Source organism: Babylonia areolata, chromosome 13 (assembly GCF_041734735.1).
Source record: "Babylonia areolata isolate BAREFJ2019XMU chromosome 13, ASM4173473v1, whole genome shotgun sequence".
Classification (NCBI taxonomy): Eukaryota; Metazoa; Mollusca; class Gastropoda; order Neogastropoda; family Buccinidae; genus Babylonia; species Babylonia areolata.
In genome coordinates, this window is record NC_134888.1 from 11,808,007 (window position 1) to 11,826,070 (window position 18,064).

At 45.1% G+C, this 18,064-nt stretch overlaps 1 protein-coding gene across 2 annotated transcripts in view; it reads left to right on the plus strand.

Moving 5' to 3' along the window:
• Positions 1-18,064, plus strand: part of LOC143289057 (F-box-like/WD repeat-containing protein TBL1X) — a 133,788-nt gene that overhangs the window by 58,302 nt on the left and 57,422 nt on the right. For both annotated transcript variants that reach the window (XM_076597873.1, XM_076597874.1), the window contains exon 6: positions 11,124-11,262. In XM_076597873.1, the coding sequence (XP_076453988.1) occupies positions 11,124-11,262 (139 nt within the window). The remainder of the gene's footprint in view (positions 1-11,123; positions 11,263-18,064) is intronic.

Genomic DNA, 18,064 nt, shown 5'->3' on the forward strand with positions numbered 1-18,064 from the left:
GATCCATGGCAGCATAGAAAGTCCCATATGCAAGGAACACCCCAACATTGCAAAACCCCTATCGGAAAATCTCCTTTTTTTATTCTTTATTAGTTCATATTTTCTTATTTGTGTTTCGATGTTGTTATATTTGGTGTCATGTACCATGTCAAACTAATGCAAACTAGACCTATTGGTTTGTTCTGTTTGGTCAAAATTCACAGCAACTCATTGATAAGACATCTTGCTATTAGTCTGGCATCTGCTAGCCAATCAAATGCCATTTCCAGCCAGGGGTGATTACTCATTCACAATGGCCACCAATTCCTAAGATAAGTACATTATCTTGTTTCTCTGTATTTGCCTACCTTTTATGTATTTGAAATTTTATTTTCTTGCGTGATTGTTGTTTAATGCAGCTTTCTTAGATGTTTTCATCTCAGAATTCATATATTTTACATTGTTTGCATCAGTTTTTGACTTCTAATTCAGTGTGTTGTATCGTTTCCAACTCACTCTCACACTTTCTTCTCTGTCTTACTCTTTGTGGTGTTTGTCACAATTCTTGGGTATGACTTTACCTGATCGCTATGGCTCGTATGCCACCCTGCCGTGGCTGGACCCGTGAGGCTGGGATAGTGCTCTCTCAGGTATCGGGGCCCATGGTTTCTCCCAGTTATGATGCATTCTTTGCAGACAGCTCAACCTCCTAACACTGGACAGGGACTGGGGGTAAAGTGTGGTCGGTCCTGTCCCCAAGTTAACCCAATTGGAAGGTGGTTTTGTCAAGATAGTCCTTCAGCCAGCCCCGCAAATCAAGGCGGTCGGTGCCACTCATAGTGGCAAATGTTATCATATATTTTTGGAATCGTCTATGTCCCTAGATGTCAGAAAAGCATGATAATGTTGTGAACGTGGCAGCTTTCTGCCTGTTATCACGTGATTTCTAACACCACCCTACCACGTCGAGAACGCGCACCGTGATCAAGCTCTGTTCTCCCAGAGCCTAAACCATTGAAGATAGAAAAACCATTATTGAACAAAAAAGATGTATAATAGCATGCTAAACAACTTTTGTTATTATGAGTATATCAAATTATTATTTGTTCGTGAAATGTAGTGGCATTTTGAGGATTTTATGACACGTTCACACAAAATTCGGCATGTCATCTTTTGTCAAAGTTAAATCGTTAGATATAGGAAGACACTTTATGAAGCAAAACGAAGCGCATGAGACTTGTGAACAACTTTTATTCTCATAAAACTATCAAAATGTTGTTCATTTTGGAAAAGTAATCACTTTTGTGAGTGTCATCAAAGATTACGCAACACGACAAAATTCTCAGTTTGTGTTCTGCTCTCCCTAAATGGTTGCGAAGAAAATAGCACTTACTAAAGAAGAAGATGTAGAATAGCATGCAAAACAACTTTTGTTCTTATACATTTATCAAAATATTATTTCGTTCATGAAGCGTAGTACCATTTTGAGGATTTCATGACAAAATTCACACAAAATGTGGCACTTCGTCTTTTGTAAAGGCTACCTAGTAAGATATAGGAAGACATATTTAGAAGCAAAACGAAGCGCAAGGGACTTGTGAACAATTTTTATTCTCATAAAACTATAAAAATGTTTGTCGTTTCGGAAAAATTATGGCTTTTGTGAGTTTCATCAAAAATTACGCGACACGACAAAACCCTCCGTTTGTCCAAGTCGGTGTAATACTCTGCCTAAATGGTTGTAGATGTAAATATACAGGTAACTGCTAAACAACCAGATGTAGAATAACACACTAAAGAAAATTTGAGCAGAAATATATGAAAGTCAAAGTAAAAGACATTCCATTTTGACCATGGGCACACATGCAAACTGGGGGAGGGGCAAAACAGATCAAGGTTTAGAGACAATACTTGAAGAGCTAAATCTGTTAAAGGTAAATCAAACAGCAACCTTTGTTTTTATCATTTGGTATGTGAAATTATCACACTTTCTTATGATAATTACAGGGATTAACATAAAGAAAGCAAAATCTATATTTGTCCTGTGTTTGTGTCTGTTTCAGACGGCGTCAGAGGACAGTACTGACCACCAGAAGTACTTCTGATTGATAAGGATCCAGTACCATCATGGCAGAAGCTCCGCATGAAGGAAGACCCGGATTAAAGTCTTCAGCTGACCAGTGTATCATCCACCAACAGACTTACAAAAGTGGTGAAAATGAGTCTGATTTCTCCAAATTCATTCAAATCATGGGAAACTGTGCTTGAAGCGACTAAAATAAGGAATCATGCACCTGTGCTGGATGCTGCCAAGACGGTAGTTGGTATGGAAGTACCAAAAATAAAATACCATAGGTACTGTTGGTGGATGATACACTGGTCAGCTGAAGACTTTAATCCAGGGCTTCCTTCATGCGGAGCTTCTGCCATGATGGTACTGGATCCTTATCAATCAGAAGTACTTCTGGTGGTCAGTACTGTCCTCTGACGCCGTCTGAAACAGACACAAACACAGGACAAATATAGATTTTACTTTCTTTATGTTAATCCCTATAATTATCATAAGAATGTGCGATAATTTCACATACCAAATGATAAAAACAAAGGTTGCTGTTTGATTTACCTTTAACAGATTTAGCTCTTCAAGTATTGTCTCTGAAACTTGATCTGTTTTGCCCCTCCCCCAGTTTGCATGTGTGCCCATGGTCAAAATGGAATGTCTTTTACTTTGCCTTTCATCTATTTCTGCTCAAATTTTCTTGAGTGTGTTATTCCACATCTGGTTGTTTAGCAGTTACCTGTATATTTACATCTACAACCATTTAGGCAGAATATTACACCGACTTGGACAAACAGAGCGTTTTGTCGTGTTGCATAATTTTTTATAAAACCCCACAAAAGCCATAATTTTTCCGAAACAACAAACATTTTTATAGTTTTTTTAGAATAAAAGTTGTTCACAAGTCCCTTGCGCTTCGTTTTGCTTCTAATTATGTCTTCTTATATCTTACTGGGTAGCCTTTACAAAAGACGAAGTGCCGCATTTTGTGTGAATTTTGTCATGAAATCCTCAAAACGGCACTACATTTCATGAACGAAATAATATTTTGATAAATGTATAAGAACAAAAGTTGTTTTGCATGCTATTCTACATCTTCTTCTTTAGTAAGTACTTTTTTCTTCGCAACCATTTAGGGAGAGCAGAACACAAACTGAGAATTTTGTCGTGTTGCGTAATCTTTGATGACACTCACGAAAGTGATTACTTTTCCAAAACAATCAACATTTTGATAGTTTTATGAGAATAAAAGTTGTTCACAAGTCCCATGCGCTTCGTTTTGCTTCATAAAGTGTCTTCCTATATCTAACGATTTAACTTTGACAAAAGGCGACATGCCGAATTTTTTGCGAATGTGTCATGAAATCCTCAAAACGCCAGTACATTTCACGAACAAATAATAATTTGATATATTTATAAGAACAAAAGTTGTTTAGCGTGCTATTATACATCTTTTTTGTTCAATAATGGTTTTTCTATCTTCAATGGTTTAGGCTCTGGGAGAACAGAGCTTGATCACGATGCGCGTTCTCGACGCGGTAGGGTGGTGTTAGAAATCATGTGATAACAGGTAGAAAGCTGCCACGTTCACAACATTATCATGCTTTTCTGACATCTAGGGACATAGACGATTCCAAAAATATATGATAACATTTGCCACTATGAGTGGTACCGATTAACCTGCTGGCTGATGGATTAAGAGCTTGTCTCTACTGTGGCTAGTGCCGATGTGGGGCCGGACATATTATCACAAGGAGATTTGCTGTCTGCCCTCTATCCTCAGCACACAGAGAAGGATCTCAGTGGTGGCACTGCTCTCTCTGTTTTTCTCTCCCATGCCGAGTCCCCTCCCCCACCACCCTCATTTGGTGTGAAAGCCATGGCATCACAGGCAGCAGCTCTCCTTTGCCCACCCCAGGTCAGGTCACCCCAGGATACCGGTTGCATGACCATTGTGTGTCAAGTGACCATGCTATCCGGCAGGTCTCCCCTGCTGCAGGAAGCCTGTGGGTGTCTGGAGTTTAATGGCTGTTGGCCTGCCGGTCTTCTGGTCTAACACCCAGGTCAGACTGGTCACTGGACTTCCTTCTGACCTGGTCAAGTTTTTCTTTGCTTTTTTTTCCCTTCCTGGAGGTCCAAGTGCCACCCTTGGGAATGGGCTCACAGGGTACTTGGCACCCACAGGTAGATTCCCCCATTCTACCCATAAAGGGGTGCGCCCCTTGTGCAGGCTGGGCTGCTGGGAGAGCCGGGGATGACCCTAGGTCCTGTCCTCCTGGGACTCAGCCCAGCACCCCTTATCCAGTATATCCAGTGGCTCCCCTGGGGATGTACACTGCCTCAGCTTGAGGGACCGAGCTGGTGTCGGTTAGGGGGCCGTACATGGTCACCAGTGCCTCCCATTTGGGACGTTGTACCTCTGGATCAACCTACCCATGTTGATAAAGCTTGCAGTTTCCCCTCTATTTAGCTTTTGGTTTTGTTGGGAGATCAGTGGGTGCTTGTGCCCTCCCAGCAGGTGTGGGTCCCTACCACTTCTCATGAGGTGCTACGTGAGAAGCTTTGGCACCCTCCCTCTCAAGCATGGCTGGAACAGTCTGAACTGTTCTCCTGGTGCCCGCTGGTTGGTGCCAACAAGTGGATTCCTCCTGTTCAACTTGTGTGGGGGTTTGACCCTGGAACACACTGGGCTGAGTGGAGGGCCAGGCCCTCTCCCCCCTGGTCTCAGTCCAGCACTGCTTACCGCCCAATAGTTATTGTCCCTATGGGGGCTTGTGCAGCTGAGGGTGGAGGGACTGAGTATTTTGTTGGTCATGACAACATCCACCATTACCAGCACCTCCCTCATAGGTCCAAGCACCTCCTGGGCCACTCTCAAGGCACAGAAACCAGGAGTTTCCTTTGCCCCTTGAGACATGATGGGGTGCTTTTGCCCCTGAGGGAACCAGCTTCCCCTGGTCTCAGCGTAGCACAGCTTTGCCCCCAGTATTTGGTGTCCATCCCGGGACTCATGCTGCCGAGGGTGGAGGGACCAAGCACTTGTCAGTCAGGATGGCCTCCACTGCTGCCAGCACCTCCCATAGCGGCCCCTGTATCTCCATTCATGTCAGGCAGTTCTGGCCTGTTGGTTTACCAGTGAGTCTGACACCAAAGTTAGACTGAACCGCCCTCCATGTTTCTGCTTTGCTGGAGGTCACGGTGCCAGGGACTTTTGGAGAATGGCCTCACAGGGTGACTGGCGCCCAGGGTGGATTCCCCTTTCCACCTGTACTGGGATGCACCCATGGTGCATGCTGGGCTGCCAGAAGGCATGGGGCTGAACACTTCATCCTCTTCCTCCCGAACTCTACCCGGCACCACTTAACAGTGGCACGCACTGATTGGTCAGGTCACATATCATGGTCACCCACACCTCCCTTTTTGGACTTCCCTTTGAACCAGATGCCTATGGGTCACCCCAACCAGCTTGGGGAGGCCTGCAGTTCCCCCCCCCTCCTCTCCCCTCCTCCCCCTCCCACACCTGTTAGTCCTGCTGAGAGATGGATGGGTGTTCGTGCCCTCCAAGCACGCATGGGTCCCTTTCTCATCTCAGGGAGCGCAGAGTGAGGTCTGGCACCCACATTCTCAGGTGTCGCTGGACCTATGGTCCAGGCTGTCTACGCCCACAGTGGGTGGGAAAGGTGATAATTTGCCGGCTCCTTACCAGCCGTTGTATTGACCCACTCTTCTTCCCACTGGATCATGCTTCAAAGTCAGGAGACCCCTGGGTGTGTCCTCATGCATAGGGACCCTGCTGGAGATGGACTGGGAGAAAAATTTTGAACCCTGTACTCTGAACAGGAGGAGAATACAGATGGCGACTCCTCCCCTCCTCCCTTCGTGAAAGGTTGAATCCACTTGTGCCATGTGATCAGGCTGAACACAGAAACCTGGCGGCGCTGGAGCTGACCCTTCCTACTCGAGTAACTCAGGTCGAGTCTGCCCCTCAAGCCACACAGTCACCATTGTTACCCTTCTCCGGTAGCATGACACCACCTCCAGGATCTTTACATGCCACAAGGTCTCAGAAACAGCTGAATAAGCCTGTCCGCATGGTCAGGGGTACTTCTATCCCCCCAGGGAAGTGCCTCGAAGACTCTTCCAAGGGTGGGGTGTGGTCCTTATACACCCCTGACCAACCTGCATATATGGTGTGGAACCCTCTGCACAAGTCTGGATGCTTGTCTCGCAGTGCTCTCCCTTCCCTATCATGGCCACTCTTTCATCCAAGACATTGGCTTGGACAAATTAGGCCAGCAATACCTGCTAGACGTCTCCATGGCATACACCTTCAACGCTTGCCTTCACAGGGCCAATCAGTTGTGGAAAGAGTGTCAGTTTCCACAAGGTTCAGGGTTGTCTTCTTCGGAACCTCGGGGATTCTTTGGTGACCCAAGGCTGAATGCATTTGGCAACAGAGTGGCTGCAGGTCTCACAGCTGTGGTTGATTTAACTACCAGACTGCACTAACTCTATGCTTGCCAGAAGGGATACTGTCCACCCCCTCTCCAACATCCCCGTGGAGGAAAGGGCTGCCTTTCAGTTGCTTCCCACCCAGCAGCACTCCCTCTTTGGTCAACTGAAGGAAGCCAGGGCCTAAAACCAGCACTTCCAGTGACTCTGCCCCAGTTTAGAACTTCCAGTTGTTCAGCCCCTGCAAGAGGGAGTTTCTCCCAGTACATCCAACAGTGGCACGACATGGGACTTCACAACTGGATTGTGTCAATGCTAGAATTGGGGTACTGCTGCCTTGGGCGGAGAACCCTCCTCCAAGATCCACTCCTCCTCCTTATGTACCCAACTCAGAGCAGCAGGAGAGCATATTGGAGACTGAGAAATCACAACTGCAAGGTACATTATTACAACTCTTGAACTCAGGGTTTTATGCCAACCTGTTTGTGATTCCAAAGGTCTCTGGATGGTGCGACAACCCTAGATTTGTCCCTCTGAACAGTTCCTATCCCAGGGTCAGACTCAAGAGGGGGACACAGGCACATATCTGAGAGCCATGGCCCATTGAACAGGGTGATTGGGCTACCGCTGTCAACATGAAGGATGCTTGTTTCCAGATCCTCATACATCTGGCATCCCACCTGTGCCTGAGGTTTGTGTGGAGGGACAAGGTGTTCCATTTCTCTGCCCTCCCCTTTGGTCTTTCCCTTGCTCCCTTCTTGTTCTCCAAGCTGGGGCAAGAGTCCATGGTCATATTGGAGTCCATTCCTTTCTGTGTATCTGCATGATTGGCTAATCTTGGTACAGTCACATGTCCAGAATTCTGGATCTCTGCACCCAACTGTGGTTTGTCACAGCAAGGAGAAATGCGATCTCTCCCCAAGTTAGTCCTTTGACTTCTTAGGGATGACAATGGACACACAATCCATTACAGTCTTGACATAAGTTCTCTTGGACCTGTTGTGAGATCTCCTGCGCTTGTGCTGTTCCTCCCATTTCTGTCTTCCCTCTTGGGCATGCTAGAATCACTGGCACCCATCATCCCCCTGGGCTAGGTTCCCAAGTGCCCTCTTCAGAAAGCGCTCAGGTTACGCTGGTCCCAGAGGACTCAGCCCTAGGACATGGACATCTTTCTGGGAGAGTGGTTACTTGAGTGATGTCAGAATGTCTTCTCTCACCTCTTCTGGCCCCATTTCAAGTGACGTTCTTCACAGATGCATCCCCAGGAGGGATGCGGAGCTCACATTGGCTCACTCTGTGCAGTGGGGATTTGGTCCCTAGAGGAGCCCAATGTTCTGGAGGAACACCAGTGTTCTGCGTGGTTCACAGGGCTCTACTTCACTCCTCAGAGGAGGCCGCCAGCAAGACTGTCAGCTGGTTCACAGACAATACGACTGTCTTCTTTTCTTTTCTTTTCTTTTTTAAAGTACACAAGCTTTAACCATTTACAATTCAGAGAAAAATCTAACCACCTGCTTTTTCCACTACCAGCCTATACTGGAGCATCTCAGCTCACGCCAGAATAACGTCAGGTCCACGCACACCAGCACTGTTGCACCCGTGTTTTATATTTGCGCAATGAGTGAACACCACCCTGGTTTAAACTGGTTCAACCAGTCCTTTCACATCCAAAGGGGACAAAATAAATATAAGATGAAATAAAAATCAGATTCACTCTACACCAACTATGCTAGTCGCAAAACCATAAAAACACATGCTTGTTCACAATTCATGAACACACCAATGTCTTCCCTTCTTGATACATACGTACATGTGCATACTTATTTATACAAGTGCACATGACAGACTTCTTCTTATCCCTTTCTTTTCCTGAACTGTAACCTGTCTGTAACTTTCTGTCTGTCATTTGCTCATTTCATTTGCCTGAAGAAGAGATTGCAGCTTAGTATGTTGCTTCTCTTATCTTATGTAAGTTAACTTTTACCAAGATTCTTTTTGTCTACTTTATGATAACATGGTGCAGTGGGGGAGCTGAAATGAGGAGTTTTTATTATACTCCTAGTTTGGTTGAATATGATTACTGTGTCAAACTCGAATGCCTGCCTGTCCGACACAGTAGTTTTTGCCGTGGCTCACATGGGCATTCTGTGCTGCCCATTGGAATGAGTAATTAGCTCCAGCCAGAAATGTCGTTTGATTGGCAAGCAGATGCCAGACTGTTAGTGAGACATCTTTTCACTGAGTCGCTGCGAATTTAGGCTAAACATAGCAAACCAACAGTTTGCATCGGTTTGATATGGTAAGTATATTTAACCAAACTGGGAGAATAGAACAAACTCCCTAGTGATATAACAGTGTTTTGTTTTCCTTCAAAACCCTCCACCTGCTCTCTCTTCATTGTTCATGTACATATATTGTGTGTGATTTCTCTTGCGCATGGGATATTGTTCCTCAGGTGTTGAGGGCTATTTCTCACATGTGTTAGTTTGTCACACATCCTCATAGGGTTGGTGTGTAGTCAAAGAAACTTTATGTGTCACTCACTAAAGATAAACATTTTTGTAAAGTTCAGAACCTGCCAAGTATCTAACAATGCAGTGAGTGTATGTATCAGGAGTCCTCAGATGATTGTATAATTAACTCACTCCATGCCAAGAGTTTTTGCCCTTGCGAATCCCTGGAAACCCAGGGTTTGTATAGGATGGGGAAAAAATTCTCAAAAAAACAAATAAACACCCAGAGAATTGAAATTTAGTATGTGTATTCAGTGAATGTTGTTCCATATTTGTGCACAAAATTAACTTATTTATTCACCATCTTGTTGTTGATCATGGTATTCGTTGTTTGTGTATTTTGTAGCATTTTTGCACCCATCAGAAAGGTATACCAAGTGTCCTTGAACAGCTTACAAATGTTCCACATCACATCCTAACACTGTTTGAGGAACTGAAGACCTAGTACATGCAATGAAGTGTGAACAGATGGTGGAGAAAGTTGAAAATCACGCACACAAAAGAAAATATTGTCTCTACATAAAAAAGGGAGTTCACTGCACACAAAAGCCTGATGTATTATCACTGACAATAGTCTTGTCTGGAGTGAAAAAGCTCATGACAGGTGATGCTGAGTCCTGGGCACAGCTTCACACACAGTGGAACTCATTTTGGACACCAGTTGGCAGTTTGGTGTTTTGGTGTGTTGTGGCGCTTGAACAGGTCTTCACAGAACTTGCACTTGCAGTAGCTGGTCACTCATATCCACTCCAGCCATGTTGGTGATGTAGTCTTGTACTGCAGCTGGCTTCTGTCTTTCAGGACGGTGTCGTGTTGTCACACTGACCATGGTAGTTGGCAGCATGACTGTTGTCAGCACATGAACTGGTTTTTTGTCCTGCCACTTCAGCACAGCAACATGCCCTGCAACCATACACACACACAAATGATCATACAGGTCTGACACTTTCTTCTTATTGTTGTTTAAATTATTTGTTTGCTTATTCCCTTGTTTATTCTAAATAGTTATGTGAATGGAAGCAAAATGTAAGTTTTTTTACATGTCAAAGAAAACCACTTTAGATTTTTTTTTTATTTTTTTTTTACAATATTACAAACAATAATGACAGTATCATCAGTATTAGTACTGTCATTTCTACATCACCTTGTTCTACAAATGAACAAGTAAAACAGAAAATAAGTAAACATATGCATGCAATCACACACACACACACACACACACACACACACACACACACAGTTGTACACCTGAGCATGTGACATTGTTTTCTTTCACACACACACACACACACACACACACACACACATATATATATATATATATATATATATATATATATATATATATATATATAATACACACTCACCATTTTCAGTCCAATCACTGGTAAAAACAACAGCAAAGTCGTCTGTTTCCTCAGTGATTTCGTTGTCAGTGTCGGTCAGCTGGCACATGGTCAGGACTTGCTTTCCTCTCCACTGTAAACACCCTCTTCAGCGGCCGAATCTATTTCTAGTTCATCGGGATATGGTTCAAAATCACTGTCCGACAAACCAACATTATCTCCTTCAACATCGGAGCCTTCAGTTTGGATCATTTCCAAAGTAGCTTCAACGCTGTGTTGCGTTTGACCTCTCCTACCGTGTCGAACACTTTGACACGACGCCATCTTGTCAAACAACTTGCAGAGCTGACCGAGGGTATGCTTCGTTGTCGTCTGCTAATGAGCGTGTCACTGCACACACACTGTGTGTGTGAATGAAAAGTTGGCCGGAGATAACTTAAGAATCAGTTCTGCTTTTGAGTTTCGTATCCGACACGTCGCTCCAACAGCGCGACTTTTCAAAATCCAAATCCGCATATGCAGACATTGGCATTGAACGCTTTGTCCGACGACATCTGCATATGCGGACAATGGCAGCGAGTGAGTTAAGTGGTCATGAAAGAAAAACTGAAACTCATTCACAGAACAAAAATGTCAACCATGAGAGTGTTTCAGTGTGAGTCATCAGTTATTATTTTTTTTTTTGTTATCAGAGCTTATTAGGGTGCCACTTGTATGTCATTTCATAAAAGAAAAATAATGTGGGATGTTAAATTTTCCTTCTGTTGTGTGCAGTTCTGGAGACTCCACAGCACGTATATGGAACATGAACGACAATTCCAACAGTGCCAATCAGCTGGTCCTGCGACACTGTATTCAGAAAGGGGGCACTGAGGTTCCCAGCAACAAAGATGTTACCTCACTTGATTGGAATGTAAGGCTTTTCAGAAACAACTTTAGGCTGGTTCATTCTAGGAGAGAATCAACTGCAAGTTGGTCATTGTGGAGCAGTGTAGGGAATGAAAGGGGAATGAAAGTGGGATTATGGAAGGAGGTGGTGGAACTGAGATGAAGAGAGGACAGGAAACCAGCCTTGTTGGCCACATGTTGAGCAATGTCACCAGCTGACTGCTAAGAGGTCATGGGTTTGTTTGATAACTTTGAAGCACACCAGAGGTGTGCCACACATACCATGATAGGATTTGTCAACTGCTAGTTGGCTTCTGCCCACAGTTCAGTGTACAGCAGGCTTAAATGGGAAAACCACTGAGTCAAATGTCATCTACATCACAGATGCATCTTAGAGCAATGCTTAATTAAGTTTCCTGTTCTGCACAGCAGGTGACACCATCTCATAATTTTTTAAGCCTCAAATTGTGTTACCTTTCTTACAGCGCTGTCAGTTTACATTTCTCCACACTTCTGTGCGTGTGGTGAGTTTATGAGAGTGTTCAGAGTGAACAGATAAATCGGGTCTGTTTCTAGAGGGACTTGTGGCAGTTTCCAGCAATAAAATGATTATTGTCATCAATAGGGGTCATGGGGTCAATAGGGGTCATAGCTGAGCATGGGTGTAGCTATATGTGTCAGGGGGGTGGTGACAGGCTGAACATGGATGTAGCTGTATGTGTCAGGGGGGTGGTGACAGGCTGAACATCGATGTAGCTGTATGTGTCAGGGGGGTGGTGACAGGCTGAACATGGATGTAGCTGTATGTGTCAGGGGGGTGGTGACAGGCTGGACATGGATGTAGCTGTATGTGTCATGGGGGTGGTGACAGGCTGAACATGGATGTAGCTGTATGTGTCAGGGGGGTGGTGACAGGCTGAACATGGATGTAGCTGTATGTGTCAGGGGGGTGGTGACAGGCTGAACATGGATGTAGCTGTATGTGTCAGGGGGGTGGTGACAGGCTGGACATGGATGTAGCTGTATGTGTCATGGGGGTGGTGACAGGCTGAACACGGATGTAGCTGTATGTGTCATGGGGGTGGTGACAGGCTGAACATGGATGTAGCTGTATGTATCATGGGGGTGGTGACAGGCTGAACATGGATGTAGCTGTATGTATCATGGGGGTGGTGACAGGCTGAACATGGATGTAGCTGTATGTATCATGGGGGTGGTGACAGGCTGGACATGGATGAGCTGTATGTGTCAGGGGGGTGGTGACAGGCTGAACATGGATGTAGCTGTATGTGTCAGGGTGGTGGTGACAGGCTGAACATAGATTAGCTGTATGTGTCAGGGGGGTGGTGACAGGCTGAACATGGATGTAGCTGTATGTGTCAGGGGGGTGGTGACAGGCTGGACATGGATGTAGCTGTATGTGTCAGGGTGGTGGTGACAGGCTGAACATGGATGTAGCTGTATGTGTCAGGGGGTGGTGACAGGCTGGACATGGATGTAGCTGTATGTGTCAGGGGGGTGGTGACAGGCTGAACATGGATGTAGCTGTATGTGTCAGGGTGGTGGTGACAGGCTGAACATGGATTAGCTGTATGTGTCAGGGGGGTGGTGACAGGCTGAACATGGATGTAGCTGTATGTGTCAGGGGGGTGGTGACAGGCTGGACATGGATGTAGCTGTATGTGTCAGGGGGGTGGTGACAGGCTGAACATGGATGTAGCTGTATGTGTCAGGGGGGTGGTGACAGGCTGGACATGGATGTAGCTGTATGTGTCATGGGGGTGGTGACAGGCTGAACACGGATGTAGCTGTATGTGTCATGGGGGTGGTGACAGGCTGAACATGGATGTAGCTGTATGTATCATGGGGGTGGTGACAGGCTGAACATGGATGTAGCTGTATGTATCATGGGGGTGGTGACAGGCTGAACATGGATGTAGCTGTATGTATCATGGGGGTGGTGACAGGCTGGACATGGATGAGCTGTATGTGTCAGGGGGGTGGTGACAGGCTGAACATGGATGTAGCTGTATGTGTCAGGGTGGTGGTGACAGGCTGAACATAGATTAGCTGTATGTGTCAGGGGGGTGGTGACAGGCTGAACATGGATGTAGCTGTATGTGTCAGGGGGGTGGTGACAGGCTGGACATGGATGTAGCTGTATGTGTCAGGGTGGTGGTGACAGGCTGAACATGGATGTAGCTGTATGTGTCAGGGGGTGGTGACAGGCTGGACATGGATGTAGCTGTATGTGTCAGGGGGGTGGTGACAGGCTGAACATGGATGTAGCTGTATGTGTCAGGGTGGTGGTGACAGGCTGAACATGGATTAGCTGTATGTGTCAGGGGGGTGGTGACAGGCTGAACATGGATGTAGCTGTATGTGTCAGGGGGGTGGTGACAGGCTGGACATGGATGTAGCTGTATGTGTCAGGGGGGTGGTGACAGGCTGAACATGGATGTAGCTGTATGTGTCAGGGGGGTGGTGACAGGCTGGACATGGATGTAGCTGTATGTGTCAGGGGGGTGGTGACAGGCTGGACATGGATGTAGCTGTATGTGTCAGGGGGGTGGTGACAGGCTGAACATGGATGTAGCTGTATGTGTCATGGGGGTGGTGACAGGCTGAACATGGATTAGCTGTATGTATCATGGGGGTGGTGACAGGCTGAACATGGATTAGCTGTATGTATCATGGGGGTGGTGACAGGCTGAACATGGATTAGCTGTATGTATCATGGGGGTGGTGACAGGCTGAACATGGATTAGCTGTATGTATCATGGGGGTGGTGACAGGCTGAACATGGATTAGCTGTATGTGTCAGGGGGGATCTTTAACCACTTGACTGTGCAGTTGACATGCAGTTTATATGGTAGAACACATGGTGCTGTGAGCGCATAGAGCTTCAAGAATATGTGCTATAGCAAGATGTCTCAATAAAAATGCTGTGTTGACGTTCAGCTTACATCATAAAACACACGGTGCTGTGCTGTGTTGATATACAGCTTACATCATAGAACACATGGTGCTATGCTGTGTTGATATACAGCTTACATCATAAAACACACGGTGCTGTGCTGTGTTGATATACAGCTTACATCATAGAACACATGGTGCTATGCTGTGTTGATATACAGCTTACATCATAAAACACACGGTGCTGTGCTGTATTGATATACAGCTTACATCATAGAACACATGGTGCTATGCTGTGTTGATATACAGCTTACATCATAGAACACATGGTGCTATGCTGTGTTGATATACAGCTTACATCATAGAACACATGGTGCTATGCTGTGTTGATATACAGCTTACATCATAGAACACATGGTGCTATGCTGTGTTGATATACAGCTTACATCATAGAACACATGATGCTATGCTGTGTTGATATACAGCTTACATCATAGAACACATGGTGCTATGCTGTGTTGATATACAGCTTACATCATAGAACACATGGTGCTGTGCTGTGTGGATGTACAACTTACATCATAGACCACATGGTGCTATGCTGTTTTGACAGACAGCTTACATCATAGAACGCACGGTGCTATGCTGTGTTGATATACAATTCACATCATAGAACACACTGGGGCGCTGACAAGAAAACACTAGCACACCCCTACAGAGCTCTGGTCTGGTCCAAACTAGACTATGGGTGTGTAGTCTATGGCTCAGCCAGCCAGACCTTCCTATGTAAAACTGCTGGACCCTATACACCATCAAGGGCTTCATCTCTACTTAGGTGCATTCTGCACCACCCCTGTGCACAGTTTTTACACAGAGGCGGTGGAACGCCTTTTTTCAACCACAGACTGAAACTGTCCCTCAGCTATTATTTGAAGCTGTTCTCTGAACTGCAAAACTCTGCATGCAGTAGTGTTTTCAACAACCCTTTTTCATAAGAAATTTGACAACAACCCTATCTGCATTCCTCCCCTGGTACTCCATATTCAGCCACACATGGAAAATGCTGATCTAGATATCGGAGGCATCTCAGACTTAAGTCCCTGACAGCCCACCATGGACCTTTGAAACACCTGAGGTACCATTTGATCTTGCCTCACACTGAAAAGACTCCACTTGTTCATTGGTCAATGAAACCTACTTTTTTTTTCTTTTCTTTTTTTTTAACTCACTCCATGCCAAGAGTTTTTGCCCTTGCGAATCCCTGAAAACCCAGGGTTTGTGTAGGATGGGAAAAAAATTCTCAAAAAAACAAATAAACACCCAGAGAATTGAAATTTAGTATGTATATTCAGTGAATGTTGTTCCATATTTGTGCAAAAAATTAAATTATTTACTCACCATCTTGTTGTTGATCACGGTATTCATTTTTTGTGTATTTTGTAGCATTTTTGCACCCATCAGAAAGGTATACCAAGTGTCCTTGAACAGCTTACAAATGTTCCACATCACATCCTAACACTATTTGAGGAACTGAAGACCTAGTACATGCAATGAAGTGTGAACAGATGGTGGAGAAAGTTGAAAATCACGCACACAAAAGAAAATATTGTCTCTACATAAAAAAGGGAGTTCACTGCACACAAAAACCTGATGTATTATCACTGACAATAGTCTTGTCTGGAGTGAAAAAGCTCATGGCATGTGATGTTGAGTCCTGGGCACGGCTTCTCACACAGTGGAACTCCACATTTTGGACACCAGTTGGCAGTTTGGTGTTTTGGTGTGTTGTGGCGCTTGAACAGGTCTTCACAGAACTTGCAGTAGCTGGTCACTCATATCCACTCCAGCCATGTTGGTGATGTAGTCTTGTACTGCAGCTGGCTTCTGTCTTTCAGGACGGTGTCGTGTTGTCACACTGACCATGGTAGTTGGCAGCATGACTGTTGTCAGCACATGAACTGGTTTTTTGTCCTGCCACTTCAGCACAGCAACATGCCCTGCAACCATACACACACACAAATGATCATACAGGTCTGACTCTTTCTTCTTATTGTTGTTTAAATTATTTGTTTGCTTATTCCCTTGTTTATTCTAAATAGTTATGTGAATGGAAGCAAAATGTAAGTTTTTTTACATGTCAAAGAAAACCACTTTAGATTTTTTTTTTTTTTTTTTTTTTACAATATTACAAACAATAATGACAGTATCATCAGTATTAGTACTGTCATTTCTACATCACCTTGTTCTACAAATGAACAAGTAAAACAGAAAATAAGTAAACATGTGCATGCAATCACACACACACACACACACACACATACACACACACACACACACAGAGTTGTACACCTGAGCATGTGACATTGTTTTCTTTCACACACACACACACACACACACACACATATATATATATATATAATACATACACACTCACCATTTTCAGTCCAATCACTGGTAAAAACACCAGCAAAGTCGTCCGTTTCCTCAGTGATTTCGTTGTTTGTGTCGGTCAGCTGGCACATGGTCAGAACTCGCTTTCCTCTCCACTGTAAACACCCTCTTCAGCGGCCGAATCTATTTCTAGTTCATTGGGATATGGTTCAAAATCACTGTCCGACAAACCAACATTATCTCCTTCAACATCGGAGCCTTCAGTTTGGATCATTTCCAAAGTAGCGTTTGACCTCTCCTACCGTGTCGAACACCGACGCGACGCCATCTTGTCAACTTGTAGAGCTGACCGAGGGTATGCTTCGTTGTCGTCTGCTAATGAGCGTGTCACTGCACACACGCTGTGTGTGTGAATGAAAAGTTGGCCGGAGATAACTTAAGAATCAGTTCTGCTTTTGAGTTTCGTATCCGACACGTCACTCCAACAGCGCGACTTTTCAAAATCCAAATCCGCATATGCGGACATTGGCATCGAACGCTTTGTCCGACGACATCCGCATATGCAGACAATGGCAGTGAGTGAGTTAACTCTGCCACAAATTAAATTTTCACTGATGGTTCGAAGTCAGAGCAGGGTATTGCAGCATCTGCTTTCAGCCCTGCTTTTCCTGACCAGCCCTCAACGAAACACATTCTGTCTGGCAGCTGTGTTTATACTGTGGATATGACTGCACTGGCATTGGCACTGAAAATGGTTCTGCAAGGAAAACACTCGTTTTATGATTTTTTTCAGACTCCCTGCCAGCTATGGAGGCGATTGCCTGCAGAAACAGTTGCTTTGGATGTTACAGCTTTTCATGGCCAGATTTTATTGCCTTCTGCTGAGTGGAACTCTACTGGAACTTCTGGTGGGGTTGGTGCTCCTTGGACACTGCTCACCACGTGTGCAGTTTTTTTTAGCACTTGGTTGTACTTCCATGTGTACCGTCCTTGGCTCAACGCCGCTTTGCATTAGCTGAGGACATGCGGGCATGCAGGGTCATCTGCTTTCCCCCATTTCACCAAGTTTGTATTCGAGTGAAGGAGGTTGTACACAGCTCTGAGAATAAAGGTGATCATCAGAAGGGCCATGTTCCACATGTTGCTCCAGCTGAGGCTCCTTTGGAGTGCATTTTCCCATGTTGACCACTGCCCCTGCTGGACTGCCTTCTGGACTCTTTTATCATCCTCTTCTTCCTGATCTCCCGTATGATCATGTCTCTTTTGCTTTCCCCTTTGCCTTGGACCACCATTTCATCTTTGTTGATCCCAGGCCTTGTCTGTTGGTTTGGGTGTGTCCTGTTATTTCCTTCGTCTTAAGGCTTTCTTTCGGTGCACTGACTGCCTCCCTGACTTTCCATTTTTCTGCCAGTATTCAGCTTGGGTTGGTTGGATCTCACAACACTGTCTCCTGAGTCTTCAAGCATGCTGAGAAGTCTTGCCTTCCCTACCTTGTATTCTTTGACAAGTGTTATACTGAC